Consider the following 17393-nt stretch of genomic DNA (forward strand, 5'->3'; position numbering starts at 1 on the left):
ACCTACATGTTTATTGATCACTAATAAAAAGTCACGTGGAGAAGAGAGTAAAAAAAAATATAAAATAGATGATTTATTGGGCATAATAAACATTTTCCTTTTAAATTTCTGTCCATTTAATTGTTAGAAATGAACAAAAAAAAATCGAACAATTCATACCGAAAAAAATAAAAATAAAGATCCAGTATCCGGGTGTTTCCAAATTTTTCTATGCAGATACTGACCTGAATTTTTTCCAGACAGGAACTCAGATAGGACCGGGTCAGGAAGAAACCTAGCCCGGATGAAGAGGCCTTCGTGCTCGATAGACGGGGCCTACATCCCTCAACTACATTCCTACCCGTACCTACAATCTGCATAGAGAATTGCAGGAGACCGGATCTGATCCATTGATCACTGATTCACTACATGTGGCAATGCAACAAACATGTAATCTATATTTTGTTTTCTAAAATTATTTCTCATTTAATATATTATTATAAAATGTATTGTGAAAAATATTGTGTATAATATTTTCCTATTTCATGTCCCTTTGAGGAAGAGAGTTTATCCTGAATCACCGCAAATAATTTCTTAAAAATCACTGTTCCCCCGAACATGTTTCTGTTGGCATGGTTATCGGCTGCCGAGAAATTTTTTCTTTTGAAAGGAAAGGCATCGCTGTCGGCTTGCACAAGTTGTCCAGTTTGAAGGAAGCCTGTCGGATATAAGAGGTGGCATGTTCCGGATATTCACGTCAAGAGGCAGCATGCGGTATTCAATGTCGACCTCCCTGAACACTTTGACCATCTCTTCAATCAGAAGGGCTCTCCTACTCCATCTCTCCCTCATTTCCTGGAAGTTCATCTGGTGTGTAGCCCACACCGTCATCATCAGTTTGTTCATATCTATAACCTCCCTCACTATCACCATTGGAGCTGGGTGCCAGTGCTCATTCTTGCTCTCAATATACCTGCAATTTTCAGCACCCACAATGCCCATTCAACAACATACTCGGAAAATGTTTCCCTTTTTAAAACAAACGATTCAACAACACAACATATCTATGGCAGTGTATGTAATAAGCCGGTTTGGGGAAAGAAACTTGTTGAAATTCACAAAATTTTCTTCAAAAAGAAAAAAGCAGCATCTCTGTGTTCAGCCATTCTCACCGCAAGAGCAGAGTGGAGGACTGGCTGACTCAAGAGTGGTTATGTTTCCACCGATTATAACATAAATGAGTTCATTCCGTATATTTTTAATATTCTAAATCTCTGGAATTAAGGTGTACTACAGAAGAATGCAAATCAATACTATAAGAAAAAAAAAAAAGAATATTGATGCAGCTACACACCTTGTTATTCTTTCTTTCATGGTGGAAACTTTTTCCAATGGGGTGGAGATATGGATACAGAAATCAATAGTGTCTACCATGTGGGGACTGCGTTGGTAGTTACCAATGGGCTTGGTAGCTAGAATACTGTTCGGGTATACGATCTTTTGGTGATCCTTTCTCAGAAAAACTGTTGTTAGTATGTTCATTTCATCAACTATCATCTGAGACCCAAAAGAAACATATATAGTTGAGAATTTAATGAAAGATGAATGCTTATCTGCGTATAACAAAATGTTATTAATATTCACTTCTTACCTGGATCCCATCCACTTCACAACGATCTCCAACATCGAATGGGTGCATTATAAATAAGAAGACTATTGCTTCAAATACTGTTTTGCAGGTGTTCCCAAAAATAAACACCACCAAAAGAAGCTGTGAGCTCATGAAGACGAGGAAGTGAGTAATTGGCACTCCGAGTATTATAAACCATATTATCAGTATGATGATAGCTACAAGAACATTCAACATATTACGGAGTTCGTCCACAGCTGTTTTTGTATCATCGAGAGACAATGCAAGTGCTCTTCTTTCTCTAAATGCAATTACCTAATACAAAAATGAAGTATTCTTTACTTCAAGGTTGTTCATGAAACAATAATAAATCAGCACACGAGTTGGTTTCTTTCCTCACTAGGAGATGAGGTAGCTTATAGTTGAGAATCCATAGCCAGAGGCCAAGATATGTAAGGGGAAAATAGTCATACCATCCAGCTTTTAAGGGATGACTTGCTGATTCCTTTTTTCCCAGCAGCTACTCCAAACAAACGCATTGTTTCCAAAGCTTTATCTTGGCTCATGAAGCGCATCAAGTCGTCGAGGTAAATGTACCTTTGGAGAAGTTTACATTACATAATAATATAATAATATATTAGGGATATGTGTGGAATATGATGACTGCTTCCAACCTCATTCAAAGAAAGAAAGGGAAGGTTAATTTCCCTCTTGCTACCTGGCACCTCCCATATTCTAGAACCTATTATTGTTATTCAATCAAAGGAAAAGAAAGGATAAGAGAGAGAGAAAATAAGAACTTACTGAGATCCTGGCTTTACCACATTCTGAAATATCCTCTTGGCTGCCTCTTTTGCCTTACATTCACTTGTAATCTGCAACAATGCTTCATCCTCAATATTTGAACTCTGTATTTGCTCATCAAGAGTTGATAGAGCCCCATGCCTAATAATATTAATCATTTTCCCCATATTCCAAGCTGAGATGGTCTTCTGATTCAGCTTGTGCAGGTGGTCAACTGCAATCTCCTCATCTCGCCTTTTAGAACTAAAGCTTGAAAATGGATACTTCTTCCCAACTGTGGGACCATTTTGCAGTTCACCACTTCTTACACTCCTGTGAAGCAAAGTTGCCCAAAGCTCACCAGGCATGGTAACCCTATCTTTCTTCAACTCTTGAACCTCAGCCATAGCTTCCTCTAGTGTGTTATGTCCCCTAAATGATGGGGGAGCAGAAAGCGTTTCGATCACAAACTGCTTGAACAAAGCCTCACGTATTCGTTCAAAGAATGTGTTTACATGAAAGGTTGAAGCCAGGACCTTGACTAGCAGAGTTTTCAGAAGCCATACAAGGGTACCAACAAGAAAACAAACAAGAACATTATCTACTTGAGGGAGAATCTTGCTCTTGGTCTCCTCCTGAACTTTGTCATCGAAAATACTGTGCCATACTAGCAAAACCATACTCAACCAGAGGCTATTCTGAACAGATCCCCTTAGCCCATAAACAAAGTACAAAACCCGTTTTCGCAAAAGAAAACTGTTTTCTATAAGAAACACAACCACCCGAATTCCCCAACCCGAAACTAAACGCCCGGATATTAATGCTAAAACTAGTATTTCCCACTTCCATAATGGAAGATCCCACAATTTTAGCCTCTTCAGAAAAGGAATCCAAAGGCTACATGCCAAGGCAGCAATGATTAAAATAAGACTCACCAATTGAAGCAATGTCAGTGAGCTGAATTTCAGACTCTTATATTCTTGTGGGATGTCTTCAATATCATCATCCTCATAATCCTCATCTTTTCCGGGCACTCGGTCAGAGTTGACACCTCTTTCTGAATCCTGGCATGGGTCCTCTGGCAGGTCTATCAGCCTAGACTTCCTGCTTAGCACGTACCTCCACGGATCTCGCCGAAATGCAGCATTTGAACTACACCTCAGAACTTCTTCCTCAACCGACAAATCTTTATTTCTTCCTCGTACCGATTCACTTCTTGGAGATACAAGCGTCTCCGGGGAACCTTGAGAGTTTTTGCTTAGACTTCCCCTACCATTCTTGCTTACATCAATGGGTTCATTGCTACAACCAATACCATCATCAAACGTGACTACTACTTCTTCTCTTTGGGCCATTCGACAGTGGTTTTGGTAATGATGCAACAGAGGTTGCCGTTCCTCCCGGTAGTAGTGCTGCATGCAGCTGTTCTTTAGTAGATGAAGAGCTCGGTTTCAAGCACCCTCTGAGAAGCCCCATGTAGAGAATTCGATGCAGTTCTCAAAAGCATTAAGAGCAACTTCACGCGGGGTATTATTCCCGTATAAAGTAAAGTTAAAAAAAGAAGAAGAAGAAGAATATATGCTCGCTAAGACGCACTTATAGCGTAGAATCTCAACCGTGGAAGGGCTGCATGCATGTGTACAGAGACGAGATGCTGATAACGGGGGCCACTACATGCCTACTAGTGATAGTACCAGTAATCCTCTGCAGTAATCCACTTTAATTTGCTGCCATCAGGTGCTTTGTATTTAGTAAGTAAATTATAAACGTTGTGGTTTAATTGTATTTTCTAGAAATTCTTCCAGAAACTGTTGTCAAACACACGTCATGAATAACCAAGTATGGATTTCCCAGATATTTGAGCTGTTCTAGTATTTACATTTTCTGTTTCTTGGAAGAGAACGTCTGAGAAACATTTCCCTCATGGCTTATCACTAAATTTATCTAATTGATCACAGGTTATCTATTGATTAATCAGATTTACAGAACAAGAGTACAAAAGAAAACAAGTACAAAATGAAAAAATCCCCGCGAAACGAGATCATTAATGTCTTTCAAACGGCCTTCTCACTTGCCACTTTGATGGCTACTCTTCCCATAATCAGATACTCTTCTAGATGATTTCCCCTTCTGCCAGTGCACTCTCGTCCTTGCTCACCTGTTCCAATACCATAAAAGTTTGAAAAAAACTAGAGTTGAAGGAGGACAAAAGAAGGTTTCATACCCTCTTGGCCATTTGCTGCAAAATTTCTACAATTTCTGAGAATTCTGGTCTTAAGAATGGATCTTGCTGCCAGCATCTCTCAAGCAATTCCACAAGCTTTGGGTTAGTTTGACTCGGAATTGTAGGCCTCAGACCCTGAATTTCATGTCACCAAATCTCTATTAATATTAGTCATTCCATGCTTAGAGCTTAAATTGTTCATAATAATTACAATTATTTAGCAATGCCCAGCTACCTTCATTTGTCACTTGCACAGTTAGTCAAGTAATACACTAATTTATACAGACAATTTACACCAACAGGTTAAGCCTTGGTCCAAATGATTTTCCAGGCGCACACATTCTTGAGAATGAAATATGAACCGGAAACCTTCTTTTCAGCCATGGAGATTAGGTAATTGTGTACCCTTATAATGGTCAAAGGCCTAGGGGCTAGTAGCTATATTATTTGTGGTCAGTGAAAAGGGGGTAAACTAAAATTTTCTCAAGAGCAGAAAAGCAAACAAACAAACAAACAAAAGCTGCGATGAGCAAACAAAGAAGATTCACAAAGTTTTATATACAATGTCGACGTTTACTAAAGCAATACCTTCTGGACTACACCAAGTGCTGCTTGTACGGGGGTTAGGTGCTCATATGGAAGCTGGCATTTCAGTCAGAAAACATAAATGCATAGAAGTAAAGATATAGTGAACAATTATCATATGAAAGCTATTGTTACTTTGCCCCCTCAAAAAGGAAGCTGATTACCTTTCCTGTAAGCAGCTCCCATAGTAAAACTCCAAAGCTGAATACATCAACTTTGTGATCATATGGTTTGTGTTCAATAAGCTTCCATGTATCAACACCAAAAACACATGTCAGACAGCTGGAGGAGCAGCCAAAGGAACATAATCATTGACTAAGCCGTGCAAAATAAAAACGAAAGCACTGAACAAATTCATGTATTGGCTTTCAGGAGTCAAAAAAGCTATCACTGATCTAACACTGAACGAAACTACATCCCATTTTATATTCTATTCTATCAATCCGTCTCTTGTTAACAGGCTCTCATCTCTCATATGTTCACGTTTTTACATAATTGATAGGACTGATACTTATACTAGTCTGGTCTATACCTTAAATGCACCAAACAGAAAGTTGGCCAAAACCATCAACCCAAAAGTCCACCTCTTCAACTCGGTGGACTGTAAATTTATTGTCTATGCTTTGTTGTTTTCTTATATAGGTTATCAAATTTTAGTAAAAAATTGTTTATTCCTTTCAAATATTTCTTCCTAAACTTTTTCAAGAAGTACAAATTAATTTTTTAGTGAATTATTAGCTAAGTTACTTCGGAGGTCACACTCCAATGCCAGTCTTATTAACCTTGAACCTCTCACTTCTCAGGTTTTCCCAATGGTCCAGTTTCTAAAACCATGCCCATGCCCACCTTGGCGCATCCTTATTTCTATGCCATTTTCACACACTATATTTTCTTTCTTTTCTTTTTTCTGTTTCACAATCTTTGCACATTTTTATGAACTCAAAAGGTGATATTATCCAGCATACCAGATCCTTACTTGTATTACTGAAATTGCACAGGGAAGAAAGGGTGATTTATGTATTGAAAATTTGAAAGTCAATTCCACGGTATAAGAACTAGAAGTTTATGTTAGGATAGAAATTTAAATTTAATAATCTTTTCTCAACTTGCTATGAAGTAAAAAGGTTAAACAGCCATCAAAACATATCTACAGAAACTTCCCAAAATGGTCTTAGTACATTGTTTGGAACATTTTCACAGACTATATCCTGCATACCATGTTCCTACTTGTCTTACAAAAACTGCAGAAGGAGAAGAGTAATTTACGCGTTGAAACTCAATTCTAGGGTACAAAAGCTAGACATTTATGCCAGGTTAGAAATATCGTATGCTTTTCAAAACTTGCAATCAGGTAAAAAGGTTAAAAAGCCATTAGTACATATCTACAGAAACAGACCTCTGGAGCCATCCAACGATATGTTCCAGTTTCTGCAGTCATGACACCAGATTGAGCTTGCATTCTGGCTACACCAAAATCAGAAACCTTGACAACCTGATAGTGATAGAGGAGTTTTTGAAAATTTAGTAGATGGAAATTTGGACCAGTCTTAGAGCTACGTACACAGCCATAAAATAAATGTGGGCTGTAAAAAAGTTTTATGGTAATCAGTATTTCTTTCTATTTATCAGTTTTTTATTGAGACCTAATAACTTTCATACTTGTAAAACATCGTTCAAAAACTGTAAGCAGAACTCTGCCTTATTAAAGTCACGCATAAAAATGAAAATAATTCTATGGACATCCAAATGTTATACCTGCAATTAAGTGCCACAATAGGGGCCACTAATCAAGATTTTTAGACAAGGAGCAATAATTCCCAATCACAGGTAACTAGCCATCAATCAACAAGCAACTCATAATTAAATCTGTAGCTTTCAGTTCAAAAGTGGATATAGTTGTCACTTATAGAAAACAAAAAAGTGGATGTAGTTGTCTTTTAATTTAACAAAAAAGTCAATCATTCTTAGAGCATCCATTTTACACAATTTTTAACTACGACATCACCAACCCATCATCAGCTATGATGGTTATGAAGCAGAAGGCCACTATTCAACAATGTCTCGAGACCAAAACAGTGATCAAGAAGTAAGCCATGGTCATATAGAACTCTGGGGAAGACAAGGGTACCCCTAAATATGCAATAGCCACACACAAAAAGCCTATAGATTTAAAAAGCTAATAACACAAAAAATATAAGTCTCTTACTCCATTTCCATCCATCAAAAGATTGGCAGCTTTCAAGTCCCGATGTATTATATTATTTTGATGCAAGAATTTCATTCCCTCGGAAGCACCAATTGCTACATCGAATAAGTATTGAAGTGTCAAAACACCCTTTTGTTTATGCAGAAAGTCATGCATGCTTCCACCAGACATGTACTCTGAGAAAGAAAGAAAGAAATAACGAAGGAAAATTCCAATAAAAAAAATTACCAATCATATACTCATAATCAAATAGCTAATGAATGTAAATTAGAGTATATCCCACAAAAAAAAATTACCCATGACAAGACAGGGGTTTGGGGTTCTCAGGCATGCCCCGATGAATTGAATAACATTATTGTGCCTAATATTCCTGCAAGTTTCAAAAGAAGAGTCGGAAGAGAAAAAGAAAAGTACATAGGTTAGGGATAACGGCCTTTTATATTATAGAGATCCACCAAAATGCAGATTCATAAAATATAGAGGCATACCATAATCACCTGGTCAGTTTTCTAACAAGTTGGAATTATATTACCTATGAACAAAACTAAATACTAAAAATTACTGAGAAATTCAGTCTCATCATACATTTCTTTTTTTTCCCCTTGGTAAACATGTGTCTCATCATGCAGTTCTAGCAACACTAAATGATGATAAGGAGAAGATTTTGAATAACATCAATTGATGCATTACTGGCTAATGAACATATGAACCTCTCTCTCTCTCTCTCTGTGAAATGGGTTCATTTTTTTATAATTAAAATAAAATTTTATTGAAACAAGAAATGGGTTCATTATAGTAGCAAATGAATCCAATCCAAGAATTGCCTTGCTGATGTAAAGACAAAATATAAATTTTATGTGTTGTGTGTGTGTGTGTGTGTCTCTGAGAGAGAGAGAGAGAGAGAGAGAGAGAGAGAGAGAGAGAGAGAGAGAGGAAAAGAACAAATGGAAGATGATAGTGAAAGCAGTTTGCATGGAAGTTACGTGTTTTGACATGACAAACCTCATAATATGGACTTCTTGAGTGAATTCCCTCATGATATTAATATCTTTGTGCTCAGCCCTTAGAACTTTAATTGCTACATCTTGATTACAAAAAGTACCTTTATACCTGCATGTAACCAATCTTACTTACCAACAAACACTCATAAACAAACAGATCGTGGCTATAAAGGATGAAAATACTCACAAATCGCAAAATGATACAGATGCAATTTTCTTTTCATATTTCAACTGCCTTGTATCTATTTCCCAACCGTTAATTCCATCAGTGGACATATTCACATAATTAGGGATAAACTTGATTCCAGTTTGCTCTTGCTCCTCAGCAGCGGGAACACAGTGAAATTTCAACAAAGGGTGCTTCTGAGTGACTCCAAGATATCAGATCTAATTAGATGCGGTATGCGGAAAAGGCATGCAAGTTCATAACTTCTAGCATCACTTAGTTTGCATAAATTAGTAATTTAGTATAATATAAAAAGATAATAAAAGATTGGGACATATAAGGAATCCCCATATAATGAAGGCTTCTACTTTTAAGACATCACCAAAGAGAAGTTGAGTATGACAACAGAAAAACAGGACAGTACAGATTGGGAGCTTATAATCCTGCCAGATTTAAAACAAAGTGTTATTGTTTACCCTTTCACAATACAAATTGCTTTATTTTGTGGTCCTACCATAGATGAGTTTAATTAATAATTACTCAATACTAGTTTTAACCATTAATTGAAAAGAACATGTGAAATGCATAGAGGACTGTGCCCAGAAACCCTTCTTCAAGGATTCTACTGGCACATAGTAAAACCAAGCCCTATTGGATTGCATAGAATAACCAAATTATTATTTATCACTTTCACATGATTCATGGTTTATCAACCCTTCTCAGAAAATTTTCATTTATTTCATTGATTAGCCACTAACAATTGCTCCCACTCAATCTTTTACATCGCTCCATCTTCTCACTTGTAAATTTTATAACTTTTTCTGAAATATGGATCTATAAAATTTGTATTATTCTACTGATAAAAAACTAAATAACATTTGTATTATTTTGTATCGAAATATTAAGACCTCACAACTAAATATGCGTTTACCATTTTCAAATTTCCAAGAAAACTCAAGGTCCCATTGTCACCTATCCCAAACATCACTTAAGGACTGGCATCAGAACAACATAAACTATTTGCAGAAGCAGAATACTTAGAGATCGAAGCAGAATACTTAAGAGATCAAGAAGTTTACTCTATCATCATAGATCATAAATGTCACAGTTATTTAATTCGACAGAAAAAATGCTAGTTTTAAATTAATTGATTTTTTTGGCCTATGGTGTCATAACATGTAAAAGTTCATCCCGAATTAATAAAAGAACTTATTAAGGCAACTATAACCAGGTATCAGGAATTTCCCTCTTTGGATCATTGATCAAACTTAAGTTGATAGCAGCAATGCTGATACAAGCTTTTTATGAATAGCAGTGGTGGCCATGAGGGAGACTAATTTCATACCAGTTCTGTTTATTGTCGTTAAAGGACTCAACTTCTTCAGAAATTGAAATTCAGGCCTCAAGTAACCGAAAGTAATGAAACTAAGTGTTTAGGAAATGCAATTCTTTCCAGCTTTAATGTAAGGATCTCACAATCATCTGACAAAACATGAGAAAGGCTAAAAAAGGTCGGTACGTGGACAATTGATAATTTGGGACACCTACAAATTTGCAATGCATGCAGGATGATTTACCAATAAAAAAATCATTCCCTATAAACACTTCAATTAGAATACAGACAAAGTGATCACCTTCTGGCAAAATAATCTTATCCATGATTTTGTTTTAACAAATAAAACTGAATCAGACTCAAGTAAATTTGCTTTTAATTTGTTCAAAAATAACATAAATTGGTGGGAGGGGCAAGGGGAGGTAGAGGGACACATCCATATTGAACATAAATATGACCTCTAGCCAATAATATAGTCAATAATATAGATTGACCAAAAAGTAGTCGGAAGAGGGGATACCTCAATTCTTGGTATTTTCTTGACAAGTGTATTTCTAAGCTGCTCGGTCTCCTATAAATTATAGAATATGCACATCAGTTGATCCATTCACAAAAACGTACAGAAGAGGCAAAGTAATACACAACGCAAATATAGTTTATTCAATAATTTAAGAAAGCCAAGATGTGACTTGAAAGCTCAATAAAAATACATTGAGACTGAAAAATGACAATACATGATGTTTATGTTCAATCAAAAGAAATGAATATCCAAATTGATTGCACGATAATCATAATCCATTAAGACTGGCCAATGACAGCCATTGAAATTTAGCAGTATAAAGCAATGAATATTAGCATTGATTGCATCATTATCACAATCCAACAAGACTGAAAAATGACAGTAAATGAAACATACATTTAATCAACTGTATAAAGCAATGAATATTTAAATTGATCGAATGATAAAATAAATATTCTTCCTAGGGACTAGTAATCAATTGATGAATCATATACTATTTTGAAAAAATAGAGAAAAAATACAAAGATACCTCGAGTGCCCAACCATCAACAAGAAAATAGTCCAATGAGTATCCATCCACAGTGGAAAAAGCATGTGCTTCTTGAATGTTCAGCCCAATCTCAGACAGTAAAGAAGTCAACTGAATGCAGCATTAAAAGTTCAAATAGCAACTAAAAACACGTTTGCTTAATACAGATAATATAGTCACAGATAGAATATCTTACTAGTAAGTAACTTTTGGAAGTTCCATACATAGTATCAAATCAACTATTTTATCCACCATCACATCTTGAGCCTGATCTGTTGCAGTCTATCTTTAGGCATGTGAAGTACAAAGAACTTGCTTTGGTGGTGACAAAGATATGTATAAAATAAGGGAAAGGTAACAGAGAAGTAGACATATCTCATATCTGTTACTTATGAATAACAGATTAAAGTGAGATCCCTATAATATGTATAACTTGACTTTAAAAGTTCAATTGTTGCAAATAGAATCAGGACTAATGCCATATACAGACAGAAGTCCAACAATAATAGGAGTGGCTAGTGGTAACTAATCCCCAGAATTGTTGACTGGAGACTAAAGAGAAAATGAAGGATCGTGAAACAAGAACACGATAGATGAAGCACAGAGATGCCTCTATAGTGTTCTGAATTTTGATAGAGAGCTAGAAAGAACTATCCAATCAGACCTTGGAAGGAGGAGTGAATGGTTGAGAGAACAGAGTAATCACAAAATGAAAGAAACACAGACAGTCAACTGCAGTGACATTGATGAAACCCATTGCTTCTCTTTCTTTTCAAGTAGCGACTAGCTCTTTTATTCCTTGGTCATTAACCTTAATGTTTCCAGAGCACCCATGATGAATGGGCAAACTGGTGTCCCCTCATGGATGGGAAGATGATAGCCAAGTTCCCTCACAGTTCTAGGAGGCACCAGCATGTGATTCAGATCAGGTCCAGCAAGGGATATGGATCTAATGTTTCATTATTATTAATGGTTGTAGGACTCGGGCCCTTAAAAAATAATGTTCATTAGCAGCATCAATATAATTCTCTTTCCATAATTTTATCTCCTTGCCTGAAAATTTAAGTCGAGTCAGATGCCTTGTAAATGTCAAGAGTATTCATCCACCGCATATTATGAAAACACATATAACCAAAGGATGCAAAAAATAAAGAATCATAACAATCCTGGAAATGATTCCAAGAATGGTTTGGGCCATGTGAAATCAACATGCTCACTATTAGAGAGGGGATCAGCTACCTGACTGAAAAGTTTGGGCTTGTCGTTTGTTGAAATTGTAATCTCAAGCCTCGCCCTACAATATATTGGAAAGCATTACAATATTTATTGACTAAGAACCTATAATGCTTCCAGAAATCAAATAAAAATATAAAAATATTTGGAAACTCTCATAATCCACAAGAAAGCAACATGAAACTGACTACAGAATGGAGTAAAATTGTAGAATATATTTATATAAATATAATCAAAAGGAAACATATGGTCCAAGGATATATAACAGTTAAAAGCAAAGTCACAAATCAGTACAAGATTATGCATAATTTTTACAGACTAGGATAGAATAAATATTCTGATGAAGCCACGGCTCAACTTGATTGTGACAGTTGCAGGGATGCATCAAGTTTGATAGGATCTTCTTAGGTTTTATAATAGGAGATATTTCAAGAAACAAAATAATTTCTAATCAGATGCAATACACTTGAAGTCTCTTCTGGAAAAAAGTAAAAGAGAAGAGCTGGGAAAATTCCCAATCATACCATTGAAATTTACAGGATTTTGATGGTAACATCCAAGGAGGAATAAAGTACGCACGTCAATCGAATTTCAACAACTGGCCATAAAATATAATGCCAAGGAAAAGCAGCGACAAATCTCACAACCAGGATTAAACCTATTAGAATTATTTGCTGCGAACTAAGAGGATTATCATTCGCATAGTCATGCCTATCTTGATCACACAAGTAGTTGACTTTTAGATTCCGTTTGGATGCTTAGAATATCTCAATATATCTGTAAATAATAATGAAATGATTTGAGCTCGAGAATTATTAGGGATTTCTCTATATGCAAATGCAAAATCACATGTTGTGGATATTGTCTTTGCCATAAAAACTCTCACATTAGATTATGCATTTTTGAGTCAATATAATAATAAAATATTATTTATTATTATTATTATTATTATTATTAATTTTTTATATATATTTTGCAATTAGCACCCACTACATATATTTGGCATTAATAATACAAATATAATAATAAAAAAGATAATTTTTTTAATATATTATATTAAAAATATAATAAAATGATAAAAAAAAATAATATTTTTTATAATAAAATGAAGGTGAAGGTGAAGGTTCTGTTGTGCTTTTGAGGGAGGGAGAAGAGGAATGGGTTGTGAGAGAGTAGGAGGAGAGAGAAAAAATTAATAAAATAGCATTTGAGGAATGAATGGTGCATTTCCAAATATGTATTGACACTGTTTATAACTATGGAAATATTTCCATATGTATAACCCAATGTAGTCAATTTAATGGTCTAATTATTCGAATATGTGTTTGCATTTGCATATATATAAACCAATGCTAATGCTCTTAAGATTTTTTATTGGGTTTTGAGAAATGAGAGAGAAAAAGTTGAATAAAATATTATAAAATTAAAAAATTGTTTGAATATTATTTTTATTTTGAAATTTGAAAAAGTTGTATAGGATTTTTGTATTTTGTTTGAGTTTGGGAAAGTTATACTGGTTAGTTAATGATTAGATAAAAATCTTAAAATTTTGGAATTAAAAAGTATTTGTATTTGAGTGATGTGTGAAAATAAAATTTATGAGAATAGTTGTATTGACAAACGGGCCCTGAAAATTAGCTGAACATCAGGTGACGAGCATACAATACACGAGAAAGAATACACGAGCTGTCAAGAATTAATAATCCTAATTAAAGAAATGGAAGGACATTTTTACCATACCCATTTTCCCTGCTATTATCAGCACACTGAGTATCCACTTTTCTTTGAGAGTTTGAATAAAATGAATAACTGCAATTTCCAGTAGTAGCAAAATGAGCCTGCATGTTTTCGAGAAGAATTTGGTCAATCAAAACGAGTTTACGCGCCGCGTGGTGTGGGGTGGGGGAGCAACAAAAAAGCTCGAGAAGCCAGAATTGTGACAAAATCAGCTCCAGTATTCGAACAGTAAATACGTCAATTACCACTAGACACGAGAGACAAAAGATCCAATTCCAGAAATATGCTCAATTATAAGTCAAACTAGCATTTAAATTTCATTTTTGTGATGGATGGAAATGATGATATATGTAACAGCCAACAGGAAAAGGGAAACTCAAAAGAAAAATACATTTTTTTTTATAAGTAAAAAATTATATATATATATATATATATCTGAATGTATAAAGAAAACATCTTATCCAAAATACCCAAAAAGCCCGTAGAAAAACAATCCAAAATGCATCAGACCCGACCCCAGATCCGACCCCAACCCCTTGTTTCCCGTAGAGCTAAAACTCTACCCCAACACCCAACCCCAACACTCAAAAGAAAAATACATAAAGCCAGGAATCCTTACTCTGCAAATGATACAAGGATATATGGTCTCTCTTATAAGTTACCTGCACGACACGAACTTCGATTGCATGTCTGGTAGCAGGATCGCGTGCCATATGCAGTAATCTTTTGTGCATAAGAACATCTTGTGCTTTCTCGACATTCACATCCAAGGCATACCTGCAATTAGAAAATGGTTCCATAAACTTTAGCATTGATGATAAGCCCTCCACAAACTTCAGCAGCATCGGCTCCATAAAGGGCCATTAAGCCAAAGTTGAAAGCCATAATTACGTCATACTTTTGTGACAAACAAGAAAGATTATTAAACGCAAGCAAATAACAAGAAGACATAAATAAATAAAAATTAACCTAAGGCTAGGGTTTTGGGGGTACCTTGGGGGGAGCCGATGAAAATGCATCCAGAGCTCATCTTCAAAACCAGGAAGATTGGCCTCTGCGAAGTTCGAGTCCTTGAGTAGATGAAGAACTTGATCGTACGCAATAACTTTCAATCTCCGGCTCCGACTGTGAGTCGGTGCGAAATCCACGGCTCTACTACTACAGCTCTCCGTATCAATATCCATGATCACACCGCCAAAACGAAAACACAAAATGAAAAACTCAAGAACCACAGTTCAGAATCTTGAATAACGGTCGTCGAGGAATAAGCACAGTCCACGTGAAGCCGAAACTATACCAAAGGAGAAGGAAAAAATTGAGAAGATTTTCTAGAGAGAAGTTATAAACGGCTTTTGGAAGAGCGCCATGGCTTCTGCTCTACACTTCTCTGTGCCCCTTCCCTGTTTCTGAGAAATTAAATAAAGAACGTTAACGACAAGTGGCGGGCGCACTTCTCATTTCTCGCCTCTCCAACTCCCAATCAATCTCGTCCGTCGGTTCTTACAATGCATCTCAGTTGGCGTAAACACACAAACAAAAATTGTCTCAATCATTGACGATTTATTATGCGATCAGAGGAAACAATATAAGCCAACTTTTGACGGAAAATGACAAATAATAAATCGAACGAGATAAACAATAAAGACAACTTTTCTGAGGATCAAAAGAAATTAGGTTTTATTTTTATTTTTTTCAGATACGTTATACAAGATCATTTGATCGCCATTTTGACTTGTCTGAGTTGAGAAGATTTATAAATAGTAAAATAAAAATTAAATTTTTAATATATTTTATATATGAATTTAAAAAAATTATTTTAAAAAAAGTTAAATTATTTATTATATTTTATACGAGAATTTAAAAAAATTATAATAATAAGATAAGATGAGATAAAATGAATTGAGATAGATTTTAAATTTAAATAAGTCCGGTTAAAAAAACAAACATCATTCTTGTAACGCCCGTTGGTTGCATCATCTTTTTTTATCAAAAATTACAGGCTACAAAATTTGATGGGATGGGAGCTTCTACAATCTTCTCAAAGTCAACAAATATAACATAAGAGAAATAAAAAAAGAGATCTGGAAATAAAAATTTGGCCTACTCATTTTCTATAAGGGGAAGTCGTTTGAAACTATTTTTACATAATCTGACAAATAAACTATAAAACTATAGCTAGAAGTCGCAGTAGAGAGTTATGTGTTGCATTTTGTTAGCCTGGACTAGCTGAATGAGACTTTTCACAATCACTTTTAACTTGATGTTTGGTTAAACTTGATCCTTAGAAAAAGTAGAAATATAGAATAGTAGCAACTGGAAATTATGTTGAATCGCCTGTAAAAGACCAACACTGGTTGTGATAGCACGTGCAGCTCACACGTCACACTAGGAATGAAAGCATAGGTCAGGTCTCGAAGATCCGAAACCATTAATCCCAAAGGAGCTGCATGTGGCAGTATGAGGCTCTTCAAGGCACAACGGTGCATGAGACATTCATGCCGAACTTTTGAACTATTTTCTCTTACCTTTCGGTAGGAAAACTAAAAACAAAAAATTAAAAAATTAAAATTAAAATTAAAAAATTAACCGCAGAACAGATTCCCTTTGGCTTGGAAGAATGGGCGAGTCCTGATTGACCATCTCCTTGCGTCTGCATATTATTCCACGATGTTTTATTATTCACCAGAGACTGACAAATTTCACTACTGGGCTACTGTTTCGTCTTAATTTTTTTTTTTTTTTAAGAAAACATATACCTTAATCTTTTTCTCATTTTTTACTCAATTCTATTTTAAGTGAATAATATTTTTATAAAATAATTTATAAAAATAATAATTTTTTATAAAAAATATCTTTAATTTAAAATATGATTATTATTTTTTTCCAAAGTTCAAATACTCCACAGTAGTAAGCCAGCCTGATCTCAGAAGAAGGCAGAGGTTTTGCATCATTGCAATATCTTTGAAGCATGCCAAAAATCTTTTATGTATTTACAATTTAGCAACGTGGGAAGTTCAGCCTTCTTCCCTTCAGACCCACCAAAAGAATAATTTTTTGTTTAAAAAAAAACTCTTGCTATGAATTAGCCTTTAATATTCAGTACTTTTTGATGAATTCGAGTATCGATGAATACATATAGGACTAGCTTGCTCCTGTATTTTCTATGTAGAGAGATACAATAGATGATTCCTTATATTGAGACAAAATCTAACTTGTGTAGATTACAAGAAATATATACTAATTAATTATTATTAAATGCAGAAGGAGCAGCTGTATGCCAGGCGGTATATATCTATTTGAGATTCCCATGGATGTTCAAGAACAGAAAAGACGGTGAGTCAGACAACAAAGAGATACCTATCGATAACTGTTCACAATGAGTCACACACTTGTATATAATATAATATACATTGTCCAACTAAAAAAGAACAATCTCTTTGATCGGCAGAATCACGGCAGGATGTTTG

At 35.2% G+C, this 17393-nt stretch overlaps 2 protein-coding genes across 4 annotated transcripts; both read right to left on the reverse strand.

The window, feature by feature from the left end:
• Positions 1 to 404: 404 nt before the first annotated feature.
• Positions 405 to 4078, reverse strand: LOC121260892 (mechanosensitive ion channel protein 8-like). 2 transcript variants are annotated; one of them, XM_041162964.1, is made up of 5 exons: positions 2414 to 4078; positions 2083 to 2206; positions 1631 to 1750; positions 1334 to 1536; positions 405 to 952 (listed from the first exon to the last, which is right to left on the reverse strand). In XM_041162964.1, exons 1-5 carry the CDS (start codon positions 3808 to 3810, stop codon positions 616 to 618), a joined length of 2181 nt encoding a protein of 726 aa, XP_041018898.1. In that variant the 5' UTR covers positions 3811 to 4078; the 3' UTR covers positions 405 to 615. The 2 variants fall into 2 exon arrangements, with proteins under 2 accessions (XP_041018898.1, XP_041018897.1); XM_041162963.1 differs by having other exon boundaries at positions 1631 to 1924.
• Positions 4079 to 4222: 144 nt separating this feature from the next.
• On the reverse strand, positions 4223 to 15359 carry LOC121260893 (serine/threonine-protein kinase STY17-like). Of its 2 annotated transcripts, none has more exons than XM_041162966.1 (15): positions 14920 to 15359; positions 14589 to 14703; positions 13930 to 14027; positions 12196 to 12250; positions 10957 to 11067; positions 10428 to 10478; positions 8596 to 8771; positions 8410 to 8517; positions 7704 to 7777; positions 7408 to 7502; positions 6598 to 6693; positions 5366 to 5446; positions 5205 to 5258; positions 4617 to 4751; positions 4223 to 4550 (listed from the first exon to the last, which is right to left on the reverse strand). In XM_041162966.1, exons 1-15 carry the CDS (start codon positions 15108 to 15110, stop codon positions 4506 to 4508), a joined length of 1485 nt encoding a protein of 494 aa, XP_041018900.1. In that variant the 5' UTR covers positions 15111 to 15359; the 3' UTR covers positions 4223 to 4505. The 2 variants fall into 2 exon arrangements, with proteins under 2 accessions (XP_041018900.1, XP_041018899.1); XM_041162965.1 differs by having other exon boundaries at positions 7408 to 7583; positions 14920 to 15357.
• Positions 15360 to 17393: the final 2034 nt, after the last annotated feature.

This window comes from Juglans microcarpa x Juglans regia, chromosome 4D (genome assembly GCF_004785595.1).
Source record: "Juglans microcarpa x Juglans regia isolate MS1-56 chromosome 4D, Jm3101_v1.0, whole genome shotgun sequence".
Taxonomy (NCBI): domain Eukaryota; kingdom Viridiplantae; phylum Streptophyta; class Magnoliopsida; order Fagales; family Juglandaceae; genus Juglans; species Juglans microcarpa x Juglans regia.

Excerpts from the sequence above, each read along its gene's own strand:
- LOC121260892 (XM_041162963.1), bottom strand. The coding sequence starts at position 3,810 with ATGCAGCACTACTACCGGGAGGAACGGCAACCTCTGTTGCATCATTAC. Across the intron at positions 1,925-2,082 it reads CATCCCTTAAAAGCTGGATG|GTAATTGCATTTAGAGAAAG; the intron begins GTATGACTATTT and ends TTTTTGTATTAG. Across the intron at positions 953-1,333 it reads ATGAAAGAAAGAATAACAAG|GTATATTGAGAGCAAGAATG; the intron begins GTGTGTAGCTGC and ends TGAAAATTGCAG.
- LOC121260893 (XM_041162965.1), bottom strand. The coding sequence starts at position 15,110 with ATGGATATTGATACGGAGAGCTGTAGTAGTAGAGCCGTGGATTTCGCA. Across the intron at positions 10,479-10,956 it reads TTGATGGTTGGGCACTCGAG|GAGACCGAGCAGCTTAGAAA; the intron begins GTATCTTTGTAT and ends TATAATTTATAG. Across the intron at positions 5,259-5,365 it reads GGGAGCTGCTTACAGGAAAG|CTTCCATATGAGCACCTAAC; the intron begins GTAATCAGCTTC and ends CTGAAATGCCAG.